The sequence below is a fragment of the Notolepis coatsorum genome (genome assembly GCF_963971535.1).
Source record: "Notolepis coatsorum genome assembly, chromosome: 7".
In the NCBI taxonomy this organism is placed as follows: Eukaryota; Metazoa; Chordata; class Actinopteri; order Aulopiformes; family Paralepididae; genus Notolepis; species Notolepis coatsorum.
In genome coordinates this window covers 109,559,223-109,584,923 of record NC_140171.1, presented here as the reverse complement: position 1 = coordinate 109,584,923, position 25,701 = coordinate 109,559,223, and the positions used below count along the sequence as shown (strand labels likewise).

The following is a 25,701-nucleotide window of genomic DNA, read 5'->3' as shown; positions in this document are numbered from 1 at the left end:
AATTATTTTATATAATTTTTTTTTAATAAAATATATATATTATATAATCATACTTGTAGTTGTATTATCTGTGAGACATCGCCACCACGCAACAAGTCTAAATGCTTGCTATATGCAACCAGCTCCACTGTCTGTGTGTACTCGAGTAGCCTCCAGCTACGGCCAGGATTCCCCGGAGCTGCAGCTGGACCCTATACTGTAGCCTCCAGCTACGGCCAGGATTCTCCGGCGCTGCAGCTGGACCCTATTGACTATATTCAGCGTGCCCTCAGCTCGAATACGCATCGACTCAGTGTTATAAGACATTGATATCAGGAGCTATCTGAACTATTTAGTTTAATGGGACGTTTCGTTTTGAACAGTAAGCTAACACGAGCTATCATGCACTACTAGACTTACTGGAGCATTTGTTGATAGCTATCAGTAGCTAGCCGGCTGGCAGGCTCACCGAGGTCCCAGTGTCCCACTAGAGACTAGTGTTTACAACAGCCACGGGTGCGGGAGGGAGGAGGAGCAGCAGACGCCGCAGCTCTCTCCGTGTGTCTGAGTTCAGTTCAGTTCGGCTCATTATAGGAGGTCGAACGCGTCGAAAATATGAAACAATACTAACTTTACTTTTCTTCATAGCTAAATCAGACAGTCAGCCAGTCTATCAGAGTGAGTGCTCAGTCGATTGTTCCCGCTGATCATACCTGCTGAGTGCTCACTGCTCAGCTCGCGTGAGTGACGTCATCGCGTCATCACACGCCTTGGATAATTTAGGAGTGAAATGCGAATGCAAGGCTTGAAAGCACTATTCGCAAGCCCGCCCCCAGATAATATTTACCAATCGCAACGGCCAATTAAAGGGGAAATTCGCGACGATATCATCGCAGTGTACAGCCCTGGGTTCCACATATTATTTTTACACACAATTGTTTTATTGTTATGTTTGAAGGCTCACGGTGTTCCATTAAGGATACCAATTGCACACCACAGATACCACACATTTTTCTATGAAAGAGAGACATCGAGAGGTTTTGTATCAGATTTTTATCATCAATTACTAACGGCCTCGTATGAAACCCTCCACCTAGACTCTGTTTGGAGGAGGGATATACCAGACCTGGAAAAAGATTTTGATTGGCAAGAAGCCTGGGCAAATGTTCGACTTGCATCAAGAAACCCGGACCATCAACAAATCAATCTTAACTATATTCATAGGACATACTTGACTCCTATAAGACTGAACAGAATGGGTCTTAAACAAGACTCCAAATGCTCCTTATGTACAAATGGGGACGAGGGGACATTTATGCACTGGGACTGCCCACCAGTTAAGATATTCTGGAAAGAAGTGACCCAGCAATTATCAAATCTCTTAATTCTGAATATACCTGTACACCCCTCTGTACTACTGATGAATGATGTTTTTGAGTATGCAGTACCTATACAGCTAAATAGATTGGTTTTATCTGGTATTACAGTGGCTAAAAAACTGATAGCATCACGATGGTTTCAACCGGAAACAATGTGCCGAAAGGTCTGGATTCTTACATATCTCGATGTGATTTATCTAGAAATATCTACAGCAAGAATTTTGGGTCTCAATGAATCCAAATTGACAATGTGGTTAGAAGTGGTGGAGAGAATAAAAGCTAGCATATAATGGTAGTGTCTGGTTAGGAGCGAATGATAATGAATGGATTATCCATTGGGGGGTCCAGGGTGGGGGGTGCAAGCAAGAGCATATGTGTGTAGGGGAATAGATAGCAGGTATTAGGGGTATATCTTGTATAAGACATTTATCTAAACGGTGATTTAATTGATGTGCACTGTTAACAATGTTTGTATATCTAATCGTGTGTTGTCATGTTTGTTTATGTGTTTGTTTAAAAAATAATAAAAAAATAAAATACAAAACATTCTATTCCGAGCTTTATACCTCACAATCCCCTGCGGATGATACAGACATGACAAGGTTTCTTGACAACCTGGAATTCCCATCCATAACCCACACGCAAGCGAGCGAAATAGACCAACCTCTAGAACTTGGTCATATAGCAGACTCGATTGGACTGATACAAAGTGGCAAGGCCCCTGGCCCAGATGGCTATCCAATAGAGTTCTATAAAAAATTCATAGATAAATTAACCCCCCTCCTGTTAAAAATGTTCAATCACTCTCTGGACCAAGGGGCTCTGCCTCCAACTCTCACCGAGGCCTCAATAACCTTGCTATTAAAACCGGGTAAAGAACAATCTGACTGCAGCTCCTACCGCCCTATCTCCCTTTTAAATGCAGACTATAAAATCCTAGCAAAAACACTAGCCATGCGGCTAGATTCGGTTATGCCAGGTATCATATCATTAGACCAAACAGGGTTTATGAAAAACCGCAACTCCTTCTCTAATATCCGGCGCCTTTTAAATATTCTTCATTCTCCTGCATCTAGAGGTGGTGGTCTCCTTGGATGCGGAGAAAGCATTTGATAGGGAGGAGTGGGGGTATCTGCTAGAGGTCCTTAATAGGTTTCGTATGGGTCCCAAATTTATTTCTTGGATAACACTTTTATACTCTGCACCTAAAGCATCTGTGAGTACTAATGGGATGATATCCCAGTACTTCACTCTTGGTAGAGGTACCCGCCAGGGATGTCCTCTGAGTCCTTTGCTATTTGCCGTAGCAATCGAACCTTTATCTATTGCGCTCAAATCCGCCAACTCCAATCAAGGAATCTCTAGATATGGTTCGGAACTTATACTCTCCTTTTTTTTTTTTTTTTTTTTTTGACAAGACAAACATTAACAGTAAATATCTCAATAAATCACAGGAATATACATTCCTGTATTTGAATCAATAAATGTAGGTTACGAGATATATACATAATCCCCATTATACAATACAGTACATACATATGTGCCCCGACGCAACCAAACCCGATTTGATTCGGGCAGAGATAGGTGTCAGGAAATGAAAAAATGTCTTGCTCTTCAGAAAATCGAAAAAATCGTTTTTTTGTTTTTGTTTACATCTTTGAAATGTCATTAATGTGTTCTCTTATTTGCCCTTATTGAGCGGCCTGTTGAGCGGCCGGTTCCTTTGGTTCCCGAGGATTTGAGATGCAAACATTTTGCGTCTGCTCGCTCCCGTCGCAAGATGGTGGCTTGCAGACGCGAACGGCCTGGGTTTGGTGAGTTGCTGGAGCCCAGTGAGGATGCGTCGGTCTCTACCTGCCCGATGGAAACAGAGGATTACATGGTAGAGGCGGACGGGTTCTTATTTGAAGGCCCGGTGGAGACATGTATCCCGCCCGTCCAGGTAACACTGGAGGGGGGTGAAATGTCTCCTTGGGGCGCCTTGTTTGAAGATGTTGGAGAAGAACCTCTGACTCGTCGGCAGGATGCCCTACTATCAGCCACATCGGAGTGTGGCTCCTTGACCAGTAGAAGCCTGCTGTATGTGAGGGATGCGGGCTCGGTGGAGGAAAGTCTGCAGGGGGAACTGCGGGCTTTGTTTCCCAAGCTTATGGCGGTGGCGGCAGTCGCAAACGGCGTGCCGCTGCCGCAGCCACTGCCTGTTCCTGTCCCTGATGATCTAATAGGTCATCTCTGGCAACGTCGCTCGGTGAGAGGGGTGGACGTTGTCTACCCATTTTTCCCCTCAATGGGGGCCTATGTTCGTCGGGGCCAGGTGGTGTCCCACATCATTGGCCTCACCCCCGCCTACGTACAAGTTACACGGGTGGCGGGTTTGGTCGAAGGTATGAGAGAGGGCGTGCCACGGCTTGATAGGCCGATGGCTGCGCTCCTCTGTCCGGAGGTGGTGTGGGAGCCGTTACGCAAGCCGGTTCCTCAAGGGAAATCGGCGAGGCGGTTGGCTTACTGGAGCGACCAGTCATTTATCGCCGGAACACAATCTCTGGCTGCCGCGTCTAACATCGCGCAGCTGACAAGATTCATGTCCGGGATATTGACGGGCGGCATGGAGCTGAGTGATGTACAACATGACCAGCTCACCCAGTCGGCAGGAGCTATCCTGCATCTGACTCAGCCGCAGGCCATAGCCGCTGGGAAAGTGCGCGCCCTGGCAACTCTAACCCAGCGTCACCTTTGGCTGGAGCACGCCTGTGTGCCGGAGAAGAAGAGGATTCCACTTCTGACGGCACCCCTCTCCGATGCTGGACTGTTCGGGAAGGCCCTGCAGTTGATGACCTCGACGTGCAGAGAAATGCAGGAGGAGCGCTCCGTGCTCCAACCTCATTTTCCCCCTCCCGACATCGGCGGTGGAGTCAGACGGCTGCCACGTCGTCGAGCTTCCTCCGCCGTGGCTGCTGCTGCTACCACCGCAACTGCTGGCCCTTCGAAGAAGGCCAGGAGGAGAGAGGGCGCCGCCGCTGCAGCCGGCCCATCTGCGCCTGGAGGAGACGGTAGGGATCGTCGTGACCAGCCGCCGATTGTCTACCGTCCCGCCGGGGCTACCCGGGGTGGCAAATCCCGAGCGGCTCGAGGCGGCAGGCGCCGCTAGACCCAGTGACTTTTTTCCCCTGCGGCCCCCTCTGTTTACCCCTCCCCGGCCCTCTCATATACTTTTGTTCAGAAATAAAAAGTCCCCTCTAAAGGGGGACTGTATTTTTTGTTAACAAACTGTGTGTTTCTTCACCAAACATATGATGAGGTTGCAAAGTGTGTATCTTCACTCGTATGCATTGATAGGAGGGTTACGTTCGTGTTATGAGCTTAAGCAAGGTCTGCAGCCTACACTCGGTTATAGAAAGGTTTTCTACCTCGGCCTGAGACTCCACATGCAGGTAGAGGCTAGTTGTATGGTCTGTTGCTTACACAAGTAATGTTGAGCTACAACACTGTTGTGTTAGTTGCAGTAATGCTTGTATGAACACGTACCACGGCCCAGCCGTTTCGCTCTCTCTATCAGTGTTTTTCTATGTACAACATGGATGCAGGTGTAGGATTCACACACACACGCGACTTGGTTTTGTTGTAAACCCTGTTCACAGTTATCTGTGGGTAGCGTGCATTGTATTAGCTTGCGCTATTTCATTAGCATTCTACCAAAGGTATCATATGCTAAAGTTGTTGTTGTGTGCAGAGGGGAAGGGCTTGTGAGGGGGTACCGAATAAACCCCTCCTTCCCTCTTCTGATTGGTCAGGGTTTTTTTACTCATCTCCTGTCAGGCCAGTCAGGGCCAAGCCATTAGGCGACTTGGCAGGGAGGGGGGGGGGGGGGAAGGGTTGCCCTGACTCTGCTCCTATTAACAGGCATTGAGTGTTGTGTTTCCCCCCGTCATAGCACACGTCACTACGCACGTTGCTGTTGACGATGGCTTCCGTGAGTTAGATCTGTACGTACGATCTATTGTTGTCAAAGTGTCGTGATAGAGCGTAGAACTTACGGGTCCACTACGCTTGATTTATGTGTAACTTGAGTCGGTTGGTCACATGACTCGAAGTTGCCATGGCTTTTTCATTCTATGACTCACGTGGGAAGGCTCTCTGGGGAATTTCAGTCTAAAATCCTCTGTGGTAGGGGTGACTGGATGTAAAAATGTGAACAGTCTAAATAGCCTATTCATTGATGTGGTTGTGTCCCGACGCATGCATGGTGCTAGCTCGGGGTGTTTCTGTTAAGAATCATGCGGGTAGCTAGTACGCCTTGGTTGCTTGTTGTTAAAACGGCGTTTTTATAAAGCAACTGGGATGGAGGTTTTGTCCTCTTCCGAGAACCTGTTACTGGTTCTCGACGGATTCTCGTTCATATCTGGGGGATGATAACGGAATGGATCTGAACATAGGTAGAGGGGTCTCACGCCCTTGGGGTGGGCCACCGAGCGCGGTTCACACCGGCCCGTCTGGGTGGCGCCCTCTTTTCATGTTTTAGATCAACACGCATATCTGCCCCTTCTCCTGGAGTAGGCATGTCGGCGTGGTTAGGGCACAGGACTGGTTCTGGTCACGCTGGTCCAGGTCAGTTAACCCGTTTGTCTGCCGGGGATGCAGATCTGCTGTTCTGGTACCCTGAGGGACTTGGGCTTTTTTCAGGGGGAAAAAGGCCGGGTCAGCCCGGGGCGTCACAAGGTTAGGCGTTATGGAGACCCTTGTTGGGTACTCTTTTGTACCTGGCACTATCATAAGGGGCTGGTTTTCTTCTCCGCACCTCTCTCACGCATGGCGGTGAGAGGGCTGTTGGGGTGGTCTTCTGGACCTCCTCTGGTAACCCTGTGTGCTTCCCGAGCCACCGGGCCCGGTCCGAAGTAAAGTTTTGTTGATACCGTAGACCTGGGATAACCCCTTTTTCTTGAGGGGTTATAGGAACAACCACTGCATATGGTAACGACAGGGTGGTTGATTCCCTGGTGTGTTGGAGCAGTGTCAACTCCCGGGTTGTCCGGTTGAGTGTGCCCCTGCACGTTCATGACGTCTGCCAATCATGTCAGCCTTCTCTGCCTTGACCCCTCTGGGTGTTTTTTTTTTATGGAGGCTTCGTCATGGTGATCAACAACGCCAGCATCTGCCCCTTCCGCCGGGAGGGCTGTTTTCAGCTGACTCCTTTGGTGCCTGTCTCGTCCGCAGTGCTCCAGGCTCAGGTTACAGCCTGTTGCCTGGTTTCCCCGTTACGCTGCCTGCTTCCGTTGGTTAACCTTTTGAGTGCTTACGGCCATGCTGACTGCCTGTTCTGCAGGGTCAGTATGCCAGGCGGTGTGCTATTGGGGGGAAAGGGCCCGCTCTTGGAGGGGCCTTATCCGAATACGCTGGCGATGTGGGGGGCGGTGTCACTAAGTGACCACCTGGTGGGGTCTTGATGACTGGCGTCATTGACCTCTCCGGGCCCCCTTTTTTCAGGGGATCCAGTCCCTTCAGTGGGTCTGGGTCTTCCTTCGCGCTCCGCCGCTACGGCCTTGCCACGGGGTTGGGTTTGCTCTTGACCCCGTGATTTTGGGGGCAGTAACGAGGTTGTTCCTTCGTTCGTTCCCGGGTGGCATGCGGGTTGTGCGTGTGTGTAGTCGTGGGGTCAAGCCACGGTCTGCTCACCCTGTGCGTTGGGTTGCTTGAGTGCCTCTTCACACGGTCGGATCCGTCGCTCTCCCGTGAACCTCCAATAGGGGGGGTATCCTCCATTAGGGAGGGTCGGGGGGGCTCGGTCCTCCCCGGTCTGATGGTTGTGGGGGGCCTCAGCGGGGTACATTTGTCGGGCTATGGCTCCCACTCAGCCCCTGTTGCAGACAGGTGCTGAGCAAGCGATAACGACATAGGACGAAGGGTTATGTATATAACCCAGTTCTATGAGTTATGGTGCGCTCAGCACCTGGACGCCGCTGCGGCCCTTGATCTCGCCTTGTGGTGAAAGTTTGGGAAGGAGGCGAGTAGGTGACCACACACCTGCTTATGAAGGTAAGCGGAAGGGGGTGTGGTCAGACGGATGTTGGGATGTAAAGGTACATGGTGGAATTTTTTATTCAGTGCTCGTGCACGAAGTGAAGTACAGTGCAGACAGGTGCTGAGCGCACCATAACTCATAGAACTGGGTTATATACATAACCCTTTGTTAACCTTTCACTACCACACTACAGAAGGTTAACCTTTCACTACCACACTACAGAAGGTTCTGTTTCGCAATGGATCTCGCTCAGCGTCACTACTGCACTATACTTCACTCGTGCACGCGCACTGAATAAAAAATTCCACAATGTACCTTTACATCCCAACATTCGTCTGGCCACACCCCTATCAGCTTACCTTCATAAGCAGGTGTGTGGTCACCTACTCGCCTCCTTCTTGGCTTTCACCACAAGGAAGTGCCTTCGGTAGATCCCCACTTGACGAGGTTGCTAGTTGAAGAAAGTTGAAACGTGTTTACATTGTGCTTATTTTTTTCTTCTCTCATAGTATTCGATAGACAAATCTAAGTCATAATGTCTACTTCGGAGAGTCGCAGAGCCACTCTTCACCAGCGGTTCTCCATTCCCGCCTCCGTTGTGCGTTCTGGTGCGGGGCTGTTGCCTCTCTCGTGGGTGGCAGCCACGCCCGGTAGGCATCCGATGGGTAGTTTGCCTCTCCGAGGAGCCGGTGCACCGGTGCTGTCGTCTCTGCGATGGCCTGGTCCTGGCTCTGGTTCCTCTGTTTCCGGGGAATCGTCCGCTGTTGAGCGGCCGGTTCCTTTGGTTCCGGAGGATTTGAGACGCAAACTTTTTGCGTCTGCTCGCTCCCGTCGCAAGATGGTGGCTTGCAAACGGCCTGGGTTTGGTGAATTGCTGGAGACCAGCGAGGATGCGTCGGTCTCTATCTGCCCGATGGAAACAGAGGATTGCATGGTAGAGGCAGACGGGTTCTTGTTTGAAGGCCCAGTAGAGACGAGTATCCCACCCGTCCAGGTAACACTGGATGGGGGTGAAATGTCTCCTTGGGGCGCCTTGTTCGAGGATGTCGGGGAAGACCCTCGGCCTCATCGGCAGGATGCCCTACTATCAGCCACATCAGACTGTGGCTCCTTGTCCAGTCGAAGCCTGCTGCATGTGAGGGATGTGGGTTCGGTGGAGGAAAGTCTGCAGGGGGAACTGCGGGCTTTGTTCCCCGAGCTTATGGCGGTGGCGGCCGCTGCAAACGGCGTGCCGCTGCCGCAGCCACTGCCTGCTCCTGTCCCTGATGATCTAATAGGTCATCTCTGGCAACGTCGCCCGGTGAGAGGGGTGGACGTTGTCTACCCATTTTTCCCCTCAATGGGGGCCTATGTTCGTCGGGGCCAGGTGGTGTCCCACATCATGGGCCTCACCCCCGCCTACGTACCGGTTACGCGGGTGGTGGGTTTGGTCGACGGTATGAGAGAGGGCGTGCCACGGCTTGATAGGCCGATGGCCGCTCTCCTCTGTCCGGAAGTGGTGTGGGAACCGTTATGCAAGCCGGTTCTTCAAGGAAAATCGGCTAGGCGGTTGGCTTATTGGAGCGACCAGTCGTTCATCTCTGGTACACAATCTCTGGCTGCCGCGTCTAATGTCGCGCAGCTGGCAAGATTTATATCCGGGATAATGACGGGCGGCACGGAGCTGACTGATGTCCAACATGACCAGCTCACCCAGGCGGCAGGAGCTGTCCTGCATCTGACTCAGCTGCAGGCCATAGCCGCTGGGAAAGTGCGCGCCCTGGCGACTCTGATCCAGCGCCACCTTTGGCTGGAGCAGGCCCGTGTGCCAGAGAAGAAGAGAGGTCCTCTTCTAACGGCCACCCTCTCCGATGCTGGACTGTTCGGGAAGGCCCTGCAATTGATGACCTCAACGTGCAGAGAAATGGCAGAGGAGCGGTCCGTGCTCCAACCCATTTTCCTCCTCCCGTCATCGCCGGTGGAGTCAGACGGCTCCCACGTCGTCGAGCTTCCTCCGCCGTGGCTGCTACTGCCTCCACTGCCACTGCTGGCCCATCGAAGAAGGCCAGGAGGAGAGACGGTGCTGCTGCTGCAGCCGGCTCACCTACGACCGGAGGAGACGGTAGGGATCGCCGTGACCAGCAACCGATTATCTACCGTCCCTCCGGGGCTTCTCAGGGTGGCAAAGCCCGAGCGGCTCGAGACAGCAGACGCCGCTAGACCCAGTGACTTTTTTCCCCTGCGGTCCCCTCTGTTTACCCCTCCCCGGCCTCTCATATTATTTGTTTGCTCATAAATAAAAAGTCCCCTCTAAAGGGGGACTGTATTTTTTGTTAACAAACTGTGTGTTTCTTCACCAAAACATATGATGAGGTTGCAAAGTGTGAATCTGCACTAGTATACATTGATAGAAGGGTTACGTTCGTGTTATGAGCTTAAGCAAGGTCTGCAGCATACACTCGGTTATAGAAAGGTTTCTATCTCGGCCTGACACTCCACATGCAGGTAGAAGCTGGTTGTATGGTCTGTTGCTTACACAAGAAGTAATGTTGAGCTACAACACTGTTGTGTTAGTTGCAGTAATGCTCGTATACACACGTTCCACGGCCTAGCCGTTACTCTCTCTATCAGTGTTTTTCTATGTACAACATGGAATGCGGGTGTAGGATTCACACACACGACTTGGTTTTGTTGTAAACCCTGTTCACAGTTCTGTGGGTGGCATGCATTGTATTAGCTTGCGCTATTCATTAGCATTCTACCAAAGGTTTCATATGCTACTGTTGTTATTGTGTGTAGGGGGAAAGGTTCTGTGAGGGGGTGCCGAATAAACCCCTCCTTCCCACTTGATTGGTCAGGGGGGTTTTCTCATCTCCTGTTAGGCCAGTCAGGGCCAAGCCGTCAGGCGCCTTGGCAGGGAGGGGGGGGGGGGGGGGGGGAAAGGGTTGTCCTGACTCTGCTCCTATTAAAAACAGGAGTTGAGGGTTGGGTTTCCCCCCGTCATGGCATACGACACTACGTACGTTGCTATGACGATGGCTTCCGTGAGTTAGATCTTTACGTACAATCTGTTGTGTCAAAGTGTCGGGTTAGAGCGTAGGACTTACGGGTCCGCTACGCTCGATTTTATGTGTAACTTGAGTCAGTTGGTCACGTGACTCGTAGTTGCCATGGCTTTTTCATTCTACGACTCACGTGGGAAGGCTCTCTGGGGAATTTCGGTCTAAATCCTCTGTGAAAGGGGTGACTGGATGTAAAAATGTAAACAGTTTTACCCTCGGCTGTGTAGAATGGGATTCATGTCTGTTGGTGCTTCCTTCTTTTTTATTAAAAATAGTTGGAGTTTAGGAAGCGCCATACCCCTCTTGTCGTTTCCCCTGGGCGCCTTGGGGATTCACTGAAAGGTCTAACTAGCCTGTTCATTGATGTGGTTGTGTCCCGACGCACGCTTAAGTGCTAGCTCGGGGTGTTCTGTTAAAGATCATGCGGGTAGCTAGTACGCCTTGGTTGCTTGTGGTTAAAACAGCGTTTTTATAAAGCAACTGGGATGGAGGTTTTTTCCTCTTCCGACAACCTGTTGTTGGTTATCGACGGATTCTTGTTCATATCTGGGGGATGATAACGGAATGGATCTGAACATATGTAGAGGGGTCTCACGCCCTTGGGGTGGGCCACCGAGCGCGGTTCGCACCGACCGTCTGGGTGGCGCCTTCTTTTCATGTTTTAAGATCGACACGCATATCTGCCCCTTCTCCTGGAGTAGGCATGTCGGCGTGGTTAGGGCACAGGACTGGTTCTGGTCACGCTGGTCCAGATCAGTTAACCCGTTGTCCGCCGGGGATGCAGATCTGCTGTTCTGATACCCTGAGGGACTTGGGCTTTTTTCGGGGGGGAAAATGCCGGGTCGGCCTGGGGTGTCACGAGGTTAGGCGTTATAGAGACCCTTGTTGGGTATTCTTTTGTACCTGGCACTGTTATGGGGGCTGGTTCTCTTTTTTCTTCGCTCCTCTCTCACGCATGGCGGAGGGAGGGCTGTCGGGGTGGTCTTCGGGGACCTCCTCTAGTAACCCTGTGTGCGTCCCAGGCCGCCGGGTCCGGTCCGAAGTAAAGTTTGTTGATACCGTAGACTTGGAATAACCCTTTTTGTCTTGAGGGGTTATAGGAACAACCACCGCATAGGTTAACAACAAGGTGGTTGGTTCCCTGGTGTGTTGGAGCAGAGTCAACTCCCGGGTTACCCGGTTGAGTGTGCCCCTGCACGTTCATGACGTCTGCCAATCATGTCAGCCTTCTCTGCCTCAACCCCTCTGGGTGGGTTTTTTTTAATGGAGGCTTTGTCATGGTGATCAACAATGCCAGCATACGCCCCTTCCGCCGGGGCGGCTGTTTTCAGTTGACTCCTTTGGCGCCTGTCTCGTCCGCAGTGCTCCAGGCTCAGGTTACAGCCTGTTGCCTGGTTTCCCCGGTGCGCTGTCTGCTTCCGTTGGGTGACCTTTTTGTGTGCTTACGGCCATGCTGACTGCCTGTTCTGCAGGGTCAGTGTGCCAGGCGGTGTGCTATTGGGGGGAAAGGGCCCGCTCTTGGAGGGGCCTTATCCGAATACGCTGGCGATGTGGTGTCACTAAGTGGCCACCTGGTGGGGTCTTGACGCCTGGCGTCATTGACCTCTCCGGGCCCCCGTTTTCCAGGGGATCCAGTCCCTTCAGTGGGTCTGGGGGTCTTCCTTCGCGCTCCGCTGCTACGGCCTTGCCACGGGGTTGGGTTTCCTCTTGACCCCGTGATTTCTGGGGGCGGTAACGGGGTTGTTCCTTCCGTTCGTTCCCGGGTGGCATGCGGGTTGTGCGTGTGTGTAGTCGTGGGGTCAAGCCACGGTCTGCTCACCCTGTGCGTTGAGTTGCTTGAGTGCCTCTTCGCACGGTCGGGTCCGTCGCCCTCCCGTGACCCTCCAATAGGGGGGGTATCCTCCATTAGGGAGGGTCGGGGGGGCTCGGTCCTCCCTGATCTGATGGTTGTGGGGGGCCTCAGCGGGGTACATTTGTCGGGCTATGGCTCTCGCTCAGCCTCCCTTGTGCAGTAGTGACGCTGAGCGAGATCCATTGCGAAACAGAACGATAGGTTATAACTATAACCAAGTTCTGTGAGTAATGGTGACGCTCAGCGTCCGACGCCGCTGCGGCCCTTGATCTCACCTTGTGGTGAAAGCTTGGGAAGGAGGCGAGTAGGTGACCACACACCTGCTTATGAAGGTAAGCTGATAGGGGTGTGGCCAGACGAATGTTGGGATGTAAAGGTACATTGTGGAATTTTTTATTCAGTGCGCGTGCACGAGTGAAGTATAGTGCAGTAGTGACGCTGAGCGTCACCATTACTCACAGAACTTGGTTATAGTTATAACCTATCGTTAACCTTTCACTACCACACTACAGAAGGCTAACCCTTTCACTACCACACTACAGAAGGTTAACCTTTCACTACCACACTACAGAAGGTTAACCTTTCACTACCACACTACAGAAGGTTAACTCTTTCACTACCACACTACATAATGTTAACCTTTTCACTACCACACTACAGAATGTTAACCTTTCACTACCACACTACAGAAGGTTAACCTTTCACTACCACACTACAGAAGGTTAACCTTTCACTACCACACTACAGAAGGTTAACCTTTCACTACCACACTACAGAATGTTAACCTTTTCACTACCACACTACAGAAGGTTAACCTTTCACTACCACACTACAGAAGGTTAACCTTTCACTACCACACTACAGAAGGTTAACTCTTTCACTTGATTCGTCTTGTTTATATCAGGGTCCCCCATTTTCCTTATAATACATTTACATTTAGTCATTTAGCTTTTAGACTTACAAGGTCTGTACGACAAGTCACACTATGAAACAAAAAAAGCCTTTCCTTCCTGGTTCAGCCAATACCTTGACCCCCAACATTACATGGCTTATGTGAGGCTTCCAACAAATCGACATAACAAAAGAGCTTGACGCAAGGTGTTAATGTCCCCATAGAGAGAGGGGGGCCATGGAATACAATGCATTCTGGGTAGGGTTGTAGTTGTTTAACTCACCGGTGTGAAACTCTCCACAAAGTTCGAAGGCCATTCATCTCTGAATGCGTTTTCTGATATCACCATGATTCATAGGAAGTAGCTTGAAAAGTATCCCACCAAAATGTTCAAGTGATGGCTTATTTTGAAGGTATGAATCTGTACTTTCACAATATGTAAAAAATTTGAATTAAATTTGACATTGCCTCAACAAGTCCCTCCTATCCACGGCTAGGCACATATGCTCTTGCTCGTTCTTCCCCCCCCCCCCCTCAGGACCCCCCTTGGATAATCCATCCATTATTCGTTTCTAACCAGAGATTACAATTCATATGCTAACCTTTATTCTCTCCACCACTTCTTTTTTTTTTTTTTTTTGGTCTTTTTCCCCCTCCATTTTCCTCCGATTTTCTCCCATCCCAATGTTAGTCGTATGCCAATTCCCAGTCCCTTCCTGGTCGCTGCGCTTTACCCCCCACAGTCAGATCATTTTGGGAGAGTGGAGGCTACCACGTGCTTCCTCCGACACACGTCCAGCCAATCACCGCTTCTTTTCACCTGGCAGCGCGGATTCTCATTGAGAGGGCGTAGCGTGTGGGAGGACCACACTATCCCCCTCACGTCCAATCCGCGCTTAGCAGGCGCCCCGACCGAACTGTAGGAGTCGCTGTTTACAACGACCCGGACCCACCCCGCCAGCTTCTCCCACCCTCTGATACAGCCAATTGTATCAGTGCAGACGGCCAGCCAAGCTGGTGACAACCCCGGAGCTGTGAGCTGGATTCGAACAGGCGAACCAAGCTCACAGCTCCGGGGCTGGTGACGAACGCAATCTCCGCTCGACCACCTAACCGCCCTCTCTCCACCACTTCTAACCAGATTGCAATGCTGGCTTCATTGACACCTAAAATTCTTGCTGTAGATATCTCTAAATAAATCATATCGAGATAGGTAAGAACCCATACCTTCCGGCACATTTTATCCGGTTGAATCCATCGTGATGCTATCAACTTTTTAGCAGCTGTAAGACCGGACAAAATTTGTCTCTTTAGCTGTATAGAGGCTGCTAACTGCGAAACATCATTCAACAACAATACAGAAGGCATTACAGGTATGTTCAGGAACATATACTCTCCTTGTATGCAGATGACTTATTATTATTCATTTCTGATCCACTGTCTACCATCCCTCAGACTATCGGACTGCTGAATAGATTCGGAACCTTTTCAGGTTACAAACTTAACTTTTCAAAGAGTGAATGCTTCCCAGTGAATAATCTAGCCTTACAGATCCCTGAAAAGCAATTCCCCTTTAAGATATCTAAAGACAGTTTTAAGTATTTGGGAGTGAACATATGTCGTACATTTTCAGACCTTATCGAGAATAATTTCTCACCCCTAATAGCCAAGCTTAAATTAGACCTGGAGAGATGGAATAGCTTACATATAACTATTGCGGGGAGGGTAAACTGCATAAAAATGTATGTGCTTCCACGTTTTCTATACCTTTTTCAATCCCTTCCAGTCTTCTTACCCAAATCATTTTTTACTAAAGTAAATGCACTGATTTCCCATTTTATATAGGGAGGCAAGCGCCCCAGAATCAAAAGAGAGTTCTTACAGAGGCCTAGAGAGGGTGGGGGATTGGCACTCCCTGATATAAGAAACTACTATTGGGCAGCCAACATCCACAAGATGATTTTATGGACCCAAGAACCGGCACTGAGTTGGTGTGAATCTGAAGCAGGATCCTGTCAGTCTACCTCACTATTGGCTCTGCTCTCATCTGAATTGCCAATCCGGCCGACCAAATTTTCAAGAAACCCAATTGTTGTATCGACTTTGAAAATATGGCTTCAATTCAGGCGCGCCTCTGGACTCCTTGGGTTCTCCAGCCACAGCCCCATTTGCAACAACCACCTCTTTATCCCTCCCCACACTGATCCAGCCTTTTTGACCTGTCAAAGGTCAGGCCTAGTTAGATTGAGGGACCTATACACCAATAAAGTTTTCTGTAGTTTTAGCGATCTGTGTGAAAAATTTGGCCTCCCGAGATCTCATTTATTCCGATACTTTCAAGTTCGAAACTGGGTTAAACATCATAATACCTCTTTCCCTATTATCTCCAACTCAGTAATTTACACAATTCTGGACATCCCCACAAATCAAAAAGGTCTTATATCAAGGATTTACACCCTGATCTCCCGTAACACAGAAACATGTCTTGATAAAATCAAAGAGGACTGGTAAAAGGAATGGGGTGATGCTATAGATGAGAATATTTGGAATGGAGTATTGGCCAGAGTAAATGATAGTACATCCTGTTCCAGGCTCAATCTGATGCAATTTAAGGTGGTCCATCGCATTTACTTTACAAATTCTAAACTCGCCAAAATATATCCCAATATTACAGACTCTTGTAATAGATGTCACATGTCCCCAGCAAATATGACGCACATGTTTTGGTCTTGTCCCTGCCTACACAGCTTCTGGACAGCTATTTTCAAACACCTCGCAGAGGCTTTCGACATGGAGCCAGGCCACGTGAGCGGATCGGCGCGGCCGAGAAATCCGCTCTTCGCTCTTTAAAGCTTGGTCCGCTCCGCTAATCGCTCATGTTGACCCCGCCCCCAAGTCGCTCTCCGCTCCCTCACCGCTCACCTTGAATCGAGCGCTCCCCGCTCCCCGCGCCAGATCGCTCTGCTTTTTTTTTTTTTTTTTTGAGCATGGTGTAAATGAGCTCAAACAGTTGTTTGTATTGAGCAGCATTGTAATTGTACCCATTCTGCAATGTTAAATAACGTTGTTTATCCATTCACTAGCTATATTAAGCGATGATAGTTAGCCGAGCCACAATGCTATGGTCGCTGCCATTAACGTTAGCATGTAAGCTAACGACAACAACAATGGCGTCGATACTTTTCTAACAGGACTGAGTGAAGGAGGAGGAGTGAAGCCTGAACAGGATATCACAGGTTCACCCTTCTCAATTCTCATTGGTTGAAAATGGCCTTCATGTTTGTACATCGCCATCTGTTGCTTTGGCATTGTACTACATGTATATTATTACATCAGTGTTAAACCACTGTGTGAGCGTCCCGGAGTGGATTGGAGCGGAGGAGAACTCTCGCTCCGGACGTCGCGCCGACCCATTTTAAAACCCACTCCTCGCTCACGTCAAAACCGCCCGCTCCGCTCCCCGCGCCGCTCACGCTCCGATCCGCTCACATGGCCTGCATGGAGCTAACTCCCAGTGCGGAAATAGCCATCTTTGGAGTCTTACCAAGACCGGATCACCAAAGGGTTAGGAGAAGAACAATAGATAGAATTGCCTTTGCATCCCTACTAGCACGCAGAATGATCTTGCTAGAGTGGAAATCACCAGCAGCCCCCAAAGCATCCCTATGGCTTAAAGATATCATGTTCTTTCTAAATCTGGAGAAAATCAAATACAACCTAAGGGGGTCTAGTGAAAAGTTTGAAATAGTATGGGGCCCTTTTATTGGTTACATAGCCAAGCTAAAGACACTAGGATAATGAGAAGGAAAGATGAGTGAGAGAGATATGTGTTTGTATGTTCTATGTTTCCTGTTGTGTATTTGTAGGATTGGGCAAGATAGGGGAGGGAAAATGGGAGGGAGGGGGAGGGTTCGTACAAGGTCCTTGAAATGCTTAGTACTTGTATTTTGACACAAGGTAGCACTAATTGTCGGAGATTGGCTTTGAGCCATAAATATTGGATCCGACTAAATGTGTATTTTTTACTCTTTATTAATTATTATTATACATTTTTGCTATAAAAAACAGCACTTAAAAGTGAACTGTATCCCTTTTATTTTTTAATTCTCTTTTTTGAGAAAGTCCTTGAATTTAATTTTGCAATGTCTGTGGGAACCCAGGAGGGAGGGGGGGAAGGGCGAAAATACTAAATGTGCCATTCAATGTGTAATGTATTCAACTGTACCTTTGATGACTAATAAATAAATGTTTAAAAAAATAATAATAATAGGAATCCTAGCTTTCTTACTTCCTAATAATGTTGACTGGTATATATAGTATTTTTTCAGCACAATCCATGCAGTTCCTCATGCTAGCTCCCAATAGTTAGCCACAAACCAATGCAAAGTCAATGGGTTCACGCTCTGTCTGTACAAGCTGACCGAAAGTAAGTTTCAGTGATCCTCAGTCAGCCTTTTGTGAAGCACTTTGGTTTTGTATCTATTGCGCTATATAAATAAAGCCAATTGACTTAAAAAGCTGCAATAAAATGATGATGAAGAGGGAGAGGACATCCTCAGTGAGCTGACAGTGGGTTAGTTCCTCTGTGATGCCCTTCAGCTGAGCCAGAGATAGCTCACCTGTCTCCACGTGTTGCCCGCATCTGAGGTGATGAACATGCTCACATTGCTGGTGGTCAGCTCTGCGCCGATGGAGCCTAGAGAGAGAGAGAAATATGGAGAGAGAGAGATAGAGAGAGATAAAGAGAGACAGAGAAAGAAAGAGAGATATGTAGAGAGAGAGAGAGAGCGATGTGGAATGTTAGATGCTTTTTGAATCAGGAAGGGGGAGGGGGACAACAATCAATCTGCACATAATTGATTATTGGAGATGAAAAACTGTCACAGCACATGATATTATGTAATAATAAACATTTAACTACAGTATAAAGTAAGGGGGGGGGGGGTTGAAACCCTGCTGAGGTGAACGGCATGTCTGAACGGACCAGTGACAGGGCAGGTAATAAAGCCAGGAGTGAAATGTCCAACTTCTCTTTTTCTATGGAATTTACTTGCAGTCCCTCTGAGGAGGGTCTGGGCAAGCCTGAGTGGCCTGGACTGGGCCCAGCAGAAGGAGCCGACAACCAGGCCAGACTCGAACCAGGGCCAGAATGGACCAAACATGGACCGAGTAAGCTGAACTGTATCATACTTGCTTATTTGGTATCTAATAGTTTAGAAAATAAATTAAGAAAATTGTGCTTGTTTGTCCGCATTAGCTAGTAAATAAATTTGATAATCTGTCTTGGACAGCTTCGTCCAAACTAAATAACCCTATCTGAAAAGCATAGGCGTAGGGTTAAGGGGGGTTGCAGGGGACATGTCCCCCTCAATATTGAGAAGAGGTCAATTTGTCCCCTTCAAAGAATATAGCTAATATGAAAGACAACCCCCTCCCCAAAAGAGGCAAAACAAATAAGGGTATCAAAACATTTATATATATCCTTCTTACCTGTAATACTATGTATAACAATACAGGAGAATACATATTTGATAGCAATACATTATATTCAATTATATTCGTGTCAGCGGGTACCTGGATGCTGTCTTTTCCTTTACATAAATAAAGACATTTCCACCATAAATGTATACAGAAAAGGCACAAACCAGAATGCAGGAAAAGGAAGTGTTTGATGCTCAAAATGTCCTGGGGGAGGACGTTAAAGTGTCCTCCCGATGGTTGAAACCAAACCTACTCCCTTGTTGAAAAGGATGAACAGCTTTGAGATCATTGGACTGATAAATGTGATCAAATTGTGCGTTTTCTTGGAAATACTTTGTTCGCTACAACTTAAATGGAGTGGTGCCCCTTCTTATGAATAACTTATAAACGATCCGCCTTATGAATGATTCATGTAAATTCATCCCAGTATTAATCACAATCATCAGGATTTTGATTAATCGAGGCAATCAAAAGTCTAAAATCATTTGGGACTCAACGAGAGAGGGAAGAAGAAGTTTAGATACAATAGATTGAAGGCAAATGTCAAAGGTCAAACAGCCCACTAAAACCGTTGTAGCACTTCTTTAGGTGAACCAGATTTTGAAAGGAAATCAATAACACAGGCATGGTATCCTTTAATATTTGATTATTTTATATATTTGAAGTACTTAAAACTACACCATATGTAAATGGTGCATTTATATAGCGTTTATCCAAAGCGCTTTACAATTTGTTCCTCACATTTCACCCATTCACTCACACATTCACACACCGACGGTGGAGGCCACCATGCAAGGTGCCAACCTGGTCATTGGGAGCAGTTAGGGGTTAAGTGTCTTGCTCAAGGACACTTCGACATGCTGCCCGGGAGGAACGGGAATCGAACCAGGAACCTCCGGATAACCGGACGAGTGCTCTACCTACCGAGTCACTGTCACCCCCCAATGTCACCATATCTACACAGCATTCTGGGACTATCATTGCAAATGAGCATGGCTCAACACTGGGATTGAGACAGAATTCCGTTTTGTAAATAACATTTTAATATTATAATAATACATTATTATTATTTTTTTTATAAATTACTATTCATAATATAAAATATTATTGTTGAAGCCTGGCTTCTTATTCGTTATCGTTACAGTTTCTTGCTCTAGTGATTCTGATAATAAAATAACACATTTTCTTGAGAATTGTTGTTTATTGTTGTTGGGGAGTAACAGTAATTGGTTTAGACTAGAAGTCTTTATAACACACACACGCGAGATGGGCGACCCACAGGAACACACACACACATGCACTGAGTCGCCCATGAAATGTCTCTCTGCACTTTTCCCATCCCGTTGTCCTTCCCCCCATGGGCCGGGAGCAGATATGGCGTCAACGTGAGCCGCTCCCCGGGGACCAATCCAAGTGCTCCTGTCCGTCTTCGTCAAAAACGCCACAGTGTTAGCGATCTGTTGTGCATGTTTTTCCATTGGGTTTATCTTACCGGGGGGGAAACCCTTGCGAGCACGGCGAGAACATGCAAAACTCCACACAGAAAGGCCTGGGAGATACCCCACGTGACCTGAGTACCTGGCATCATGGAAACCTGGTCCCCAAGCGGGAATCGAACCCAGTTACTGCTAAACGGAGATACTGGATAAAAACGTGTTTTGTTCTCCAGACACACACCGTTCCAAATATTATTTAAAATATTTCTATCTATATTGATCCAGAGCGCCCGGTCTAAGGACAAAAATTCCCCAGCTAATAAGTTATTTCACGCAGTTTCAAGCGACGATGTAAGTGCATTGTCTACGTAATAGTTGCTAAAATTATAACATTTTAACATTTGTATGACAGTCTATAGTGCTTCTGTGATGTTTTTGCAACGTTTTTGGTAATGTTTTCATGTATAAAAAGCCCGTTTGGAAATCGCCGGTATGTGGTGATTTTTTACCCAGCGCGAGGGGCGCATGACTCGGCATTCAACATGAGTTCTGCTCCCCCAGCCACGCTAATGTTGGCTAAGGCCGGCTAACAAAAGCTAGCGCAAGAAACGACGACCAAAGTTTGGTTTATAGTGTATTTTTAGCCACCTTATGATAGACTGTAATGCTCCCGGGAGGTTTGTCTGGACGTTTTAGTAATGCTTTTCACAAAAAAAACATATTTCGAAAAGTCCGAAAATTGCCGGCATTAGCATTGAGCTAGCTATCTTTGCAGATGCATAATTACTGTATTTATTTAGCGAATGGAATATTTTCAAATGGCCACATGTGATGTATTTAGTTTATTCATAACTGGGCCTTATTGTATATATAATATATTTCATTGTATCACCCCAGATCGGACAAAATAGGCCGATGGATGTGCGGTTTCAAATCTGATGTGCGGTTCAAGACGCTGAGGGAGCAGTGATGTACCTGAACGCGTTCAATGAACGATCGTTCATGAACGCGTTCGTATTTTGGGCGAACGTGAACTGAACGTACTGTATTTCCGCTAAATGAACGTAATTGAGAATGCGTTCATTCTCAGCACTGTATAACGGCGTTCAAAAGTGTGTTCATTCTCAGCACTCTAGTATAACGGCGTTCAAAGGTGTGCCAGATTTCATATGCCTTTCAGCCAAAAACCCAGTTAAAACACACCGTAAACAGGCTTCAAAATAATGCGGAAAACCACCCAATCTGGCAACGCGCCTGTCACCCCCTGGCTACGTCAATCAGACTCCTCACAACAAACAGTGGAACCGCGGAATCGGCGAGCATAATTATCATGGACGAAGCCAGTCAGTACTGACTCAGACAGAAAAAATCTAACGTTTGTCTGTAAACTTTGTCCACCCGGTTTGAAGAAGCAAGTCCGTACATCTACGACATCGACAGCAAACCTTAAACGGCACATTGAAAATAAGCAAAAGTCCTGTTTTTGTTTTCATAATAAAGACAATTCAAGCAAAGTTTTTCCTCATGTTTTTGAAAATATACTGTAGAGATGAAAGCTGCAGCTGCTACTAGTGTGGACTGAATGGGTGGCAGCAAAGCGTTATGGAAATGCCAGTATTCTGATTGCTGTCTGTGGTTCAATAATTTTTTTTTTTGTATCTACTTTTTCTCCCCATTTTCTATTTTTCTCCCATCCCAATTTCGTATTATCCAATTCTACCCTCCTCTGTCTCGAACGTTGTTAGACCATGCCTCCCACTGGTCGGCTGCAATGTGGACCAAGCCTTGCATCACGTGTCCCCTCCGGTACACGAGGAGGCAGCTGTCACATCTTTTCACCTGTACAGCGCAATCTCTCAGCGGCAAGGAGTAACGCGTGGGAGGCTCACGCTGCCCCCGTTGCTTCCTGATTCTGCTGCACAGGCGCACCAACCGACCTGTAGGAGTCACTGTCCATAACGTCCAATCCCCACCCACCGGCTTTCCCACCCCCTACTACTGCCAATTGTATTAGTATGAACGACCAGCCAAGCCAGAAGCAACGCCGAGAGCTGGGCTCGAACCCAGCATATCCTGCGTTAGTGGCGAGCGCCTTTCCCACTGCGCCACTTAGCCGCCTTTGTGGTTCAATATTTTTTACAAATAATAGCTCGCAGCAACGTATTGAAAAAAGAACTATAAACTATAAATTAGTTCATTTTTGAAACCATGAACTTTAGTTCAAAATGTTGAATTATGAACTATGAACTGAACTAGTTCATTTAAAAAATTGTGAACTGTGAACTGAACTAGTTCATGTAGAAAGTGAACTTTCCCAACACTGTGAGGGAGTAGTACCAAGCTAGCCTGAGATCCAGGCTGGCTCCAGGCGGATCCAGGCTGCCTCTGCCTATGTCATGCATCCATATATCATCATACACATCAACGCATCAACGCATATACATATACATCAACGCATGGCGCCCAATACCGAGTATACTCATTATTGGCGGGGATTGAGTTAAAGAGATTTGCACTACATTCATACCTCATTTGCAATTGCACCTTACCTAAATTTTTTACCAAATTTTCTGCATTGTACCTCACTGTTTACTAATTTGTACTACTTTAGATTGTATATTGTACTGTATATTGTATGTATATTGTATATTCCTCTTTACATACTTTTTTTACTGTATGAAGCACACTCTCAGGGGCTCATACAGAACCAAGCATTTCACCGTAAAGTATGTCTATTTTATTGTGATATTTAATAAACAAACTTGAACTTGAATAAACCACGCCAATTTCCGAATACAGAAAATGTTGTTGGTTGAACAGATACAGATACTGACGTCTTCGCACACACCTAATATACTGTCTACTGTTATACAATCAACAATCAGTTCGTTCTTCTGTATATTTGTTCAAACAATTTGAGTAAAAATATACTTGGGCAAACAGTGGCTCAGGAGGTAGAGCAGTCGCCTGGTAATCCAGAGGTTCCCGGTTCGATTCCCGCTCCTCCCGGGCAGCATGTCAAAGTGTCCTTGAGCAAGACACTTAACCCCTAATTGTTCCCAATGAGCAGGTTGGCTCCTTGTTGCCTCCGCCATCAGTGTGTGAGTGAATGGGTAAAATGTGAGGAACAAATTGTAAAGCACTTTGGATAAAAGATAAAAGCGCTATATACAAATAAAGTTATTATTATTATATAATGCAGCCATTTACCATTTGCCATACTCAATGTATACCTACCTACTGCTTTCATAGTAATCACAACAGCCTACCTCATACTATAGTCTACCCATATAACTCGTATGATAGTGAAGGATATCACTGGTTTTCATATGGTTATGGCAGCATGTATGTAATGTAAATATCTATATAGACTGGAGTTCAAAGGACCCTGTGTGTGTTAAACTCTAAGACAGACATGTTCTCTGTAGCAGAGTCTGTAGGAGATGAGATAGGATCCAAGGTCAGCCACAGAGTCAGGGAGACGTCAACATTCAGTGAAGAGATAGCCGAGAGTGCTAGTAATGATACGTGTATATGGGTCAGAAGCCGCTGCGAGAGACGGCCGTTGCTAGGGGTGACGAGATGGCCAAAACAACGGAAGAGTTAGAGAAACATCGCGAGAGAGAGACTTTAATACTTTAAGGCTGCGGTTACATTAGAGACAAAACAATTTCGTTTCATTTCACTTTTCTGAACGTTGCGTTCATGCAGTCAGGTTAGACGCCGTTTGTCTCCTGTATGTGCAGGAGGTATTGTCGCGTGCATAAGCCAGACAGAGAGGTGTGTGGGCTCACGCTGTCTATACAGCGCGATAAAAGGACATATAATAAGCGCCTTTGTATTGTAAGTAACCGTTGCATTTGTACTGTGTTCATTCAATAAATATAGTTCTCATGGCGTGAGAGGGATGAGGAGTTGTGATGATGATCCCAAGATAATAAATGCCAGTTTATAAAGAACCGACCTGTGCTCTCTCGTAAATTACACTCTGGACTGTAGCCTTTTTCTCCTGCTCCAACAACTGTCTGGCATTTAGTACAATGGGCTCACGCTGTCTATACAGCGCGATAAAAGGACATATAATAAGCGCCTTTGTATTGTAAGTATACCGTTGCATTCCGAGACATATTACCTTTTATTGGTTAGGTTTAACGGGAGTATTTAACGCTCGGACATTCCAGCTGGCTAAAGTGATATTACCATCCCGTCACTTTGCGAGCGTCTGAAGGCTCAGGGCTGCATTTCTTGCCGAACATATAAATTACAGAAGTAAAGCGATATTTGCTGCCGTTTGAATGCCATCGGACTCAAAATCCGTTCATCGGTTCTCGAGTTACATGCAGATATGTCAGGCGAGCGTCTGTTTACGCGGCGCGTCAGATTATCACCCCGACTCCCTGATATTAGGAGTCATCATAATCAGACTTTATAGAGTGAAATAAATCAAATCAAATCCAATCAAATAATACTAGTCGCTCTTATGTAGCTATAGGCAATAACAAATAAATGAAGTCATGTCTCTGACCAGACCAGAAAATTATTATATAGTCTGTGAGTAAAATAAAAAAATAAAAAAATTAATATATATACACACGTATATATATATAATAATAATAATAATAATAATAATAATAATAATAATAATAATAATAATAATAATAATAATAATAATAATAATAATAATAATAATAATAATAATAATAATAATAATAATAATAATAATAATAATAATAATAATAATAATAATAGAAGTATTGTAATAATAATTTAAAAGATAATAATCTTCAGTCAACCTTAATTTAGGCTAAGAGCTGCATTTAAAGAGGAAAAATCAAGCATAGTCTATATTAATAAGAGAACAATTTATTTATTTTTATTCTTATTTATTTATGATCCCCCCCCCCCCCCCCCCCCCGCTGGTAATACAAAACATTAAAGGGGAAAAGGTATCTCCAGCTTGGCGAACCGTTTGTTCATCTTATTAATAGCCGATAGAATGTTTGAAAGTGAAGGGTTGTCCTCCATGCGTTGCTCACTAGTGCCTCCCCTGTTCACTAGCGTATTTTACATCTTGAGCAATAATATTTACGTCTTGTTCTAGCAGCGTTCTGTGATATCTGTCATATCAAGGGTACGCGGATGTCGGTGTCTACTGCGCATGGGTGTTGGGCGTGAACGCCTCCATATCTGGCTCGCGCAAATTACATGGCACTGTTGCCGGGGAGTTTTGCAAATGAAAACCCCCTTTGAGCGTTGCCGCTAGGAAAACTAAATTGCCTGCCAAAACGGCGTTGCCTTTTAACTTGGACATGCAAACGAAATAATTCAAAAATGAAACGTTGTAAGTGTAACCATAGCCTAAGCTGTTAGTTCTTCCGGTAGGAAGGGCAGAAGAGTTTTGGACAGAGAGTGAGACGGACCAACACCAGGCCTCCTCCTCCTCCTGATGGGGAGGGAGACCACAAGGTATAGAGATAGCGAGCAGCTAACAGACAGGCTTCGGCTAACAGGACAGGCCGCAGAACCACCAAAGCAATCGACAGAGATATAATCTATTAATCTAGTTTCTTATACCACCAAAGACTTTCATTTTGTACGAGATGCTATGTTTATGGAAATAAACAT

The 25,701-nt window shown here is 46.8% G+C and overlaps 1 protein-coding gene across 1 annotated transcript in view; it reads right to left on the bottom strand.

The window, feature by feature from the left end:
- The window catches only part of sorcs1 (sortilin-related VPS10 domain containing receptor 1), a gene marked incomplete at both ends in the record, with an annotated part of 670,421 nt that overhangs the window by 81,928 nt on the left and 562,792 nt on the right, over positions 1-25,701 (bottom strand). The window contains one exon of the mRNA XM_084318344.1: positions 17,779-17,855. Coding sequence (XP_084174470.1) covers positions 17,779-17,855 — 77 coding nt within the window. The remainder of the gene's footprint in view (positions 1-17,778; positions 17,856-25,701) is intronic.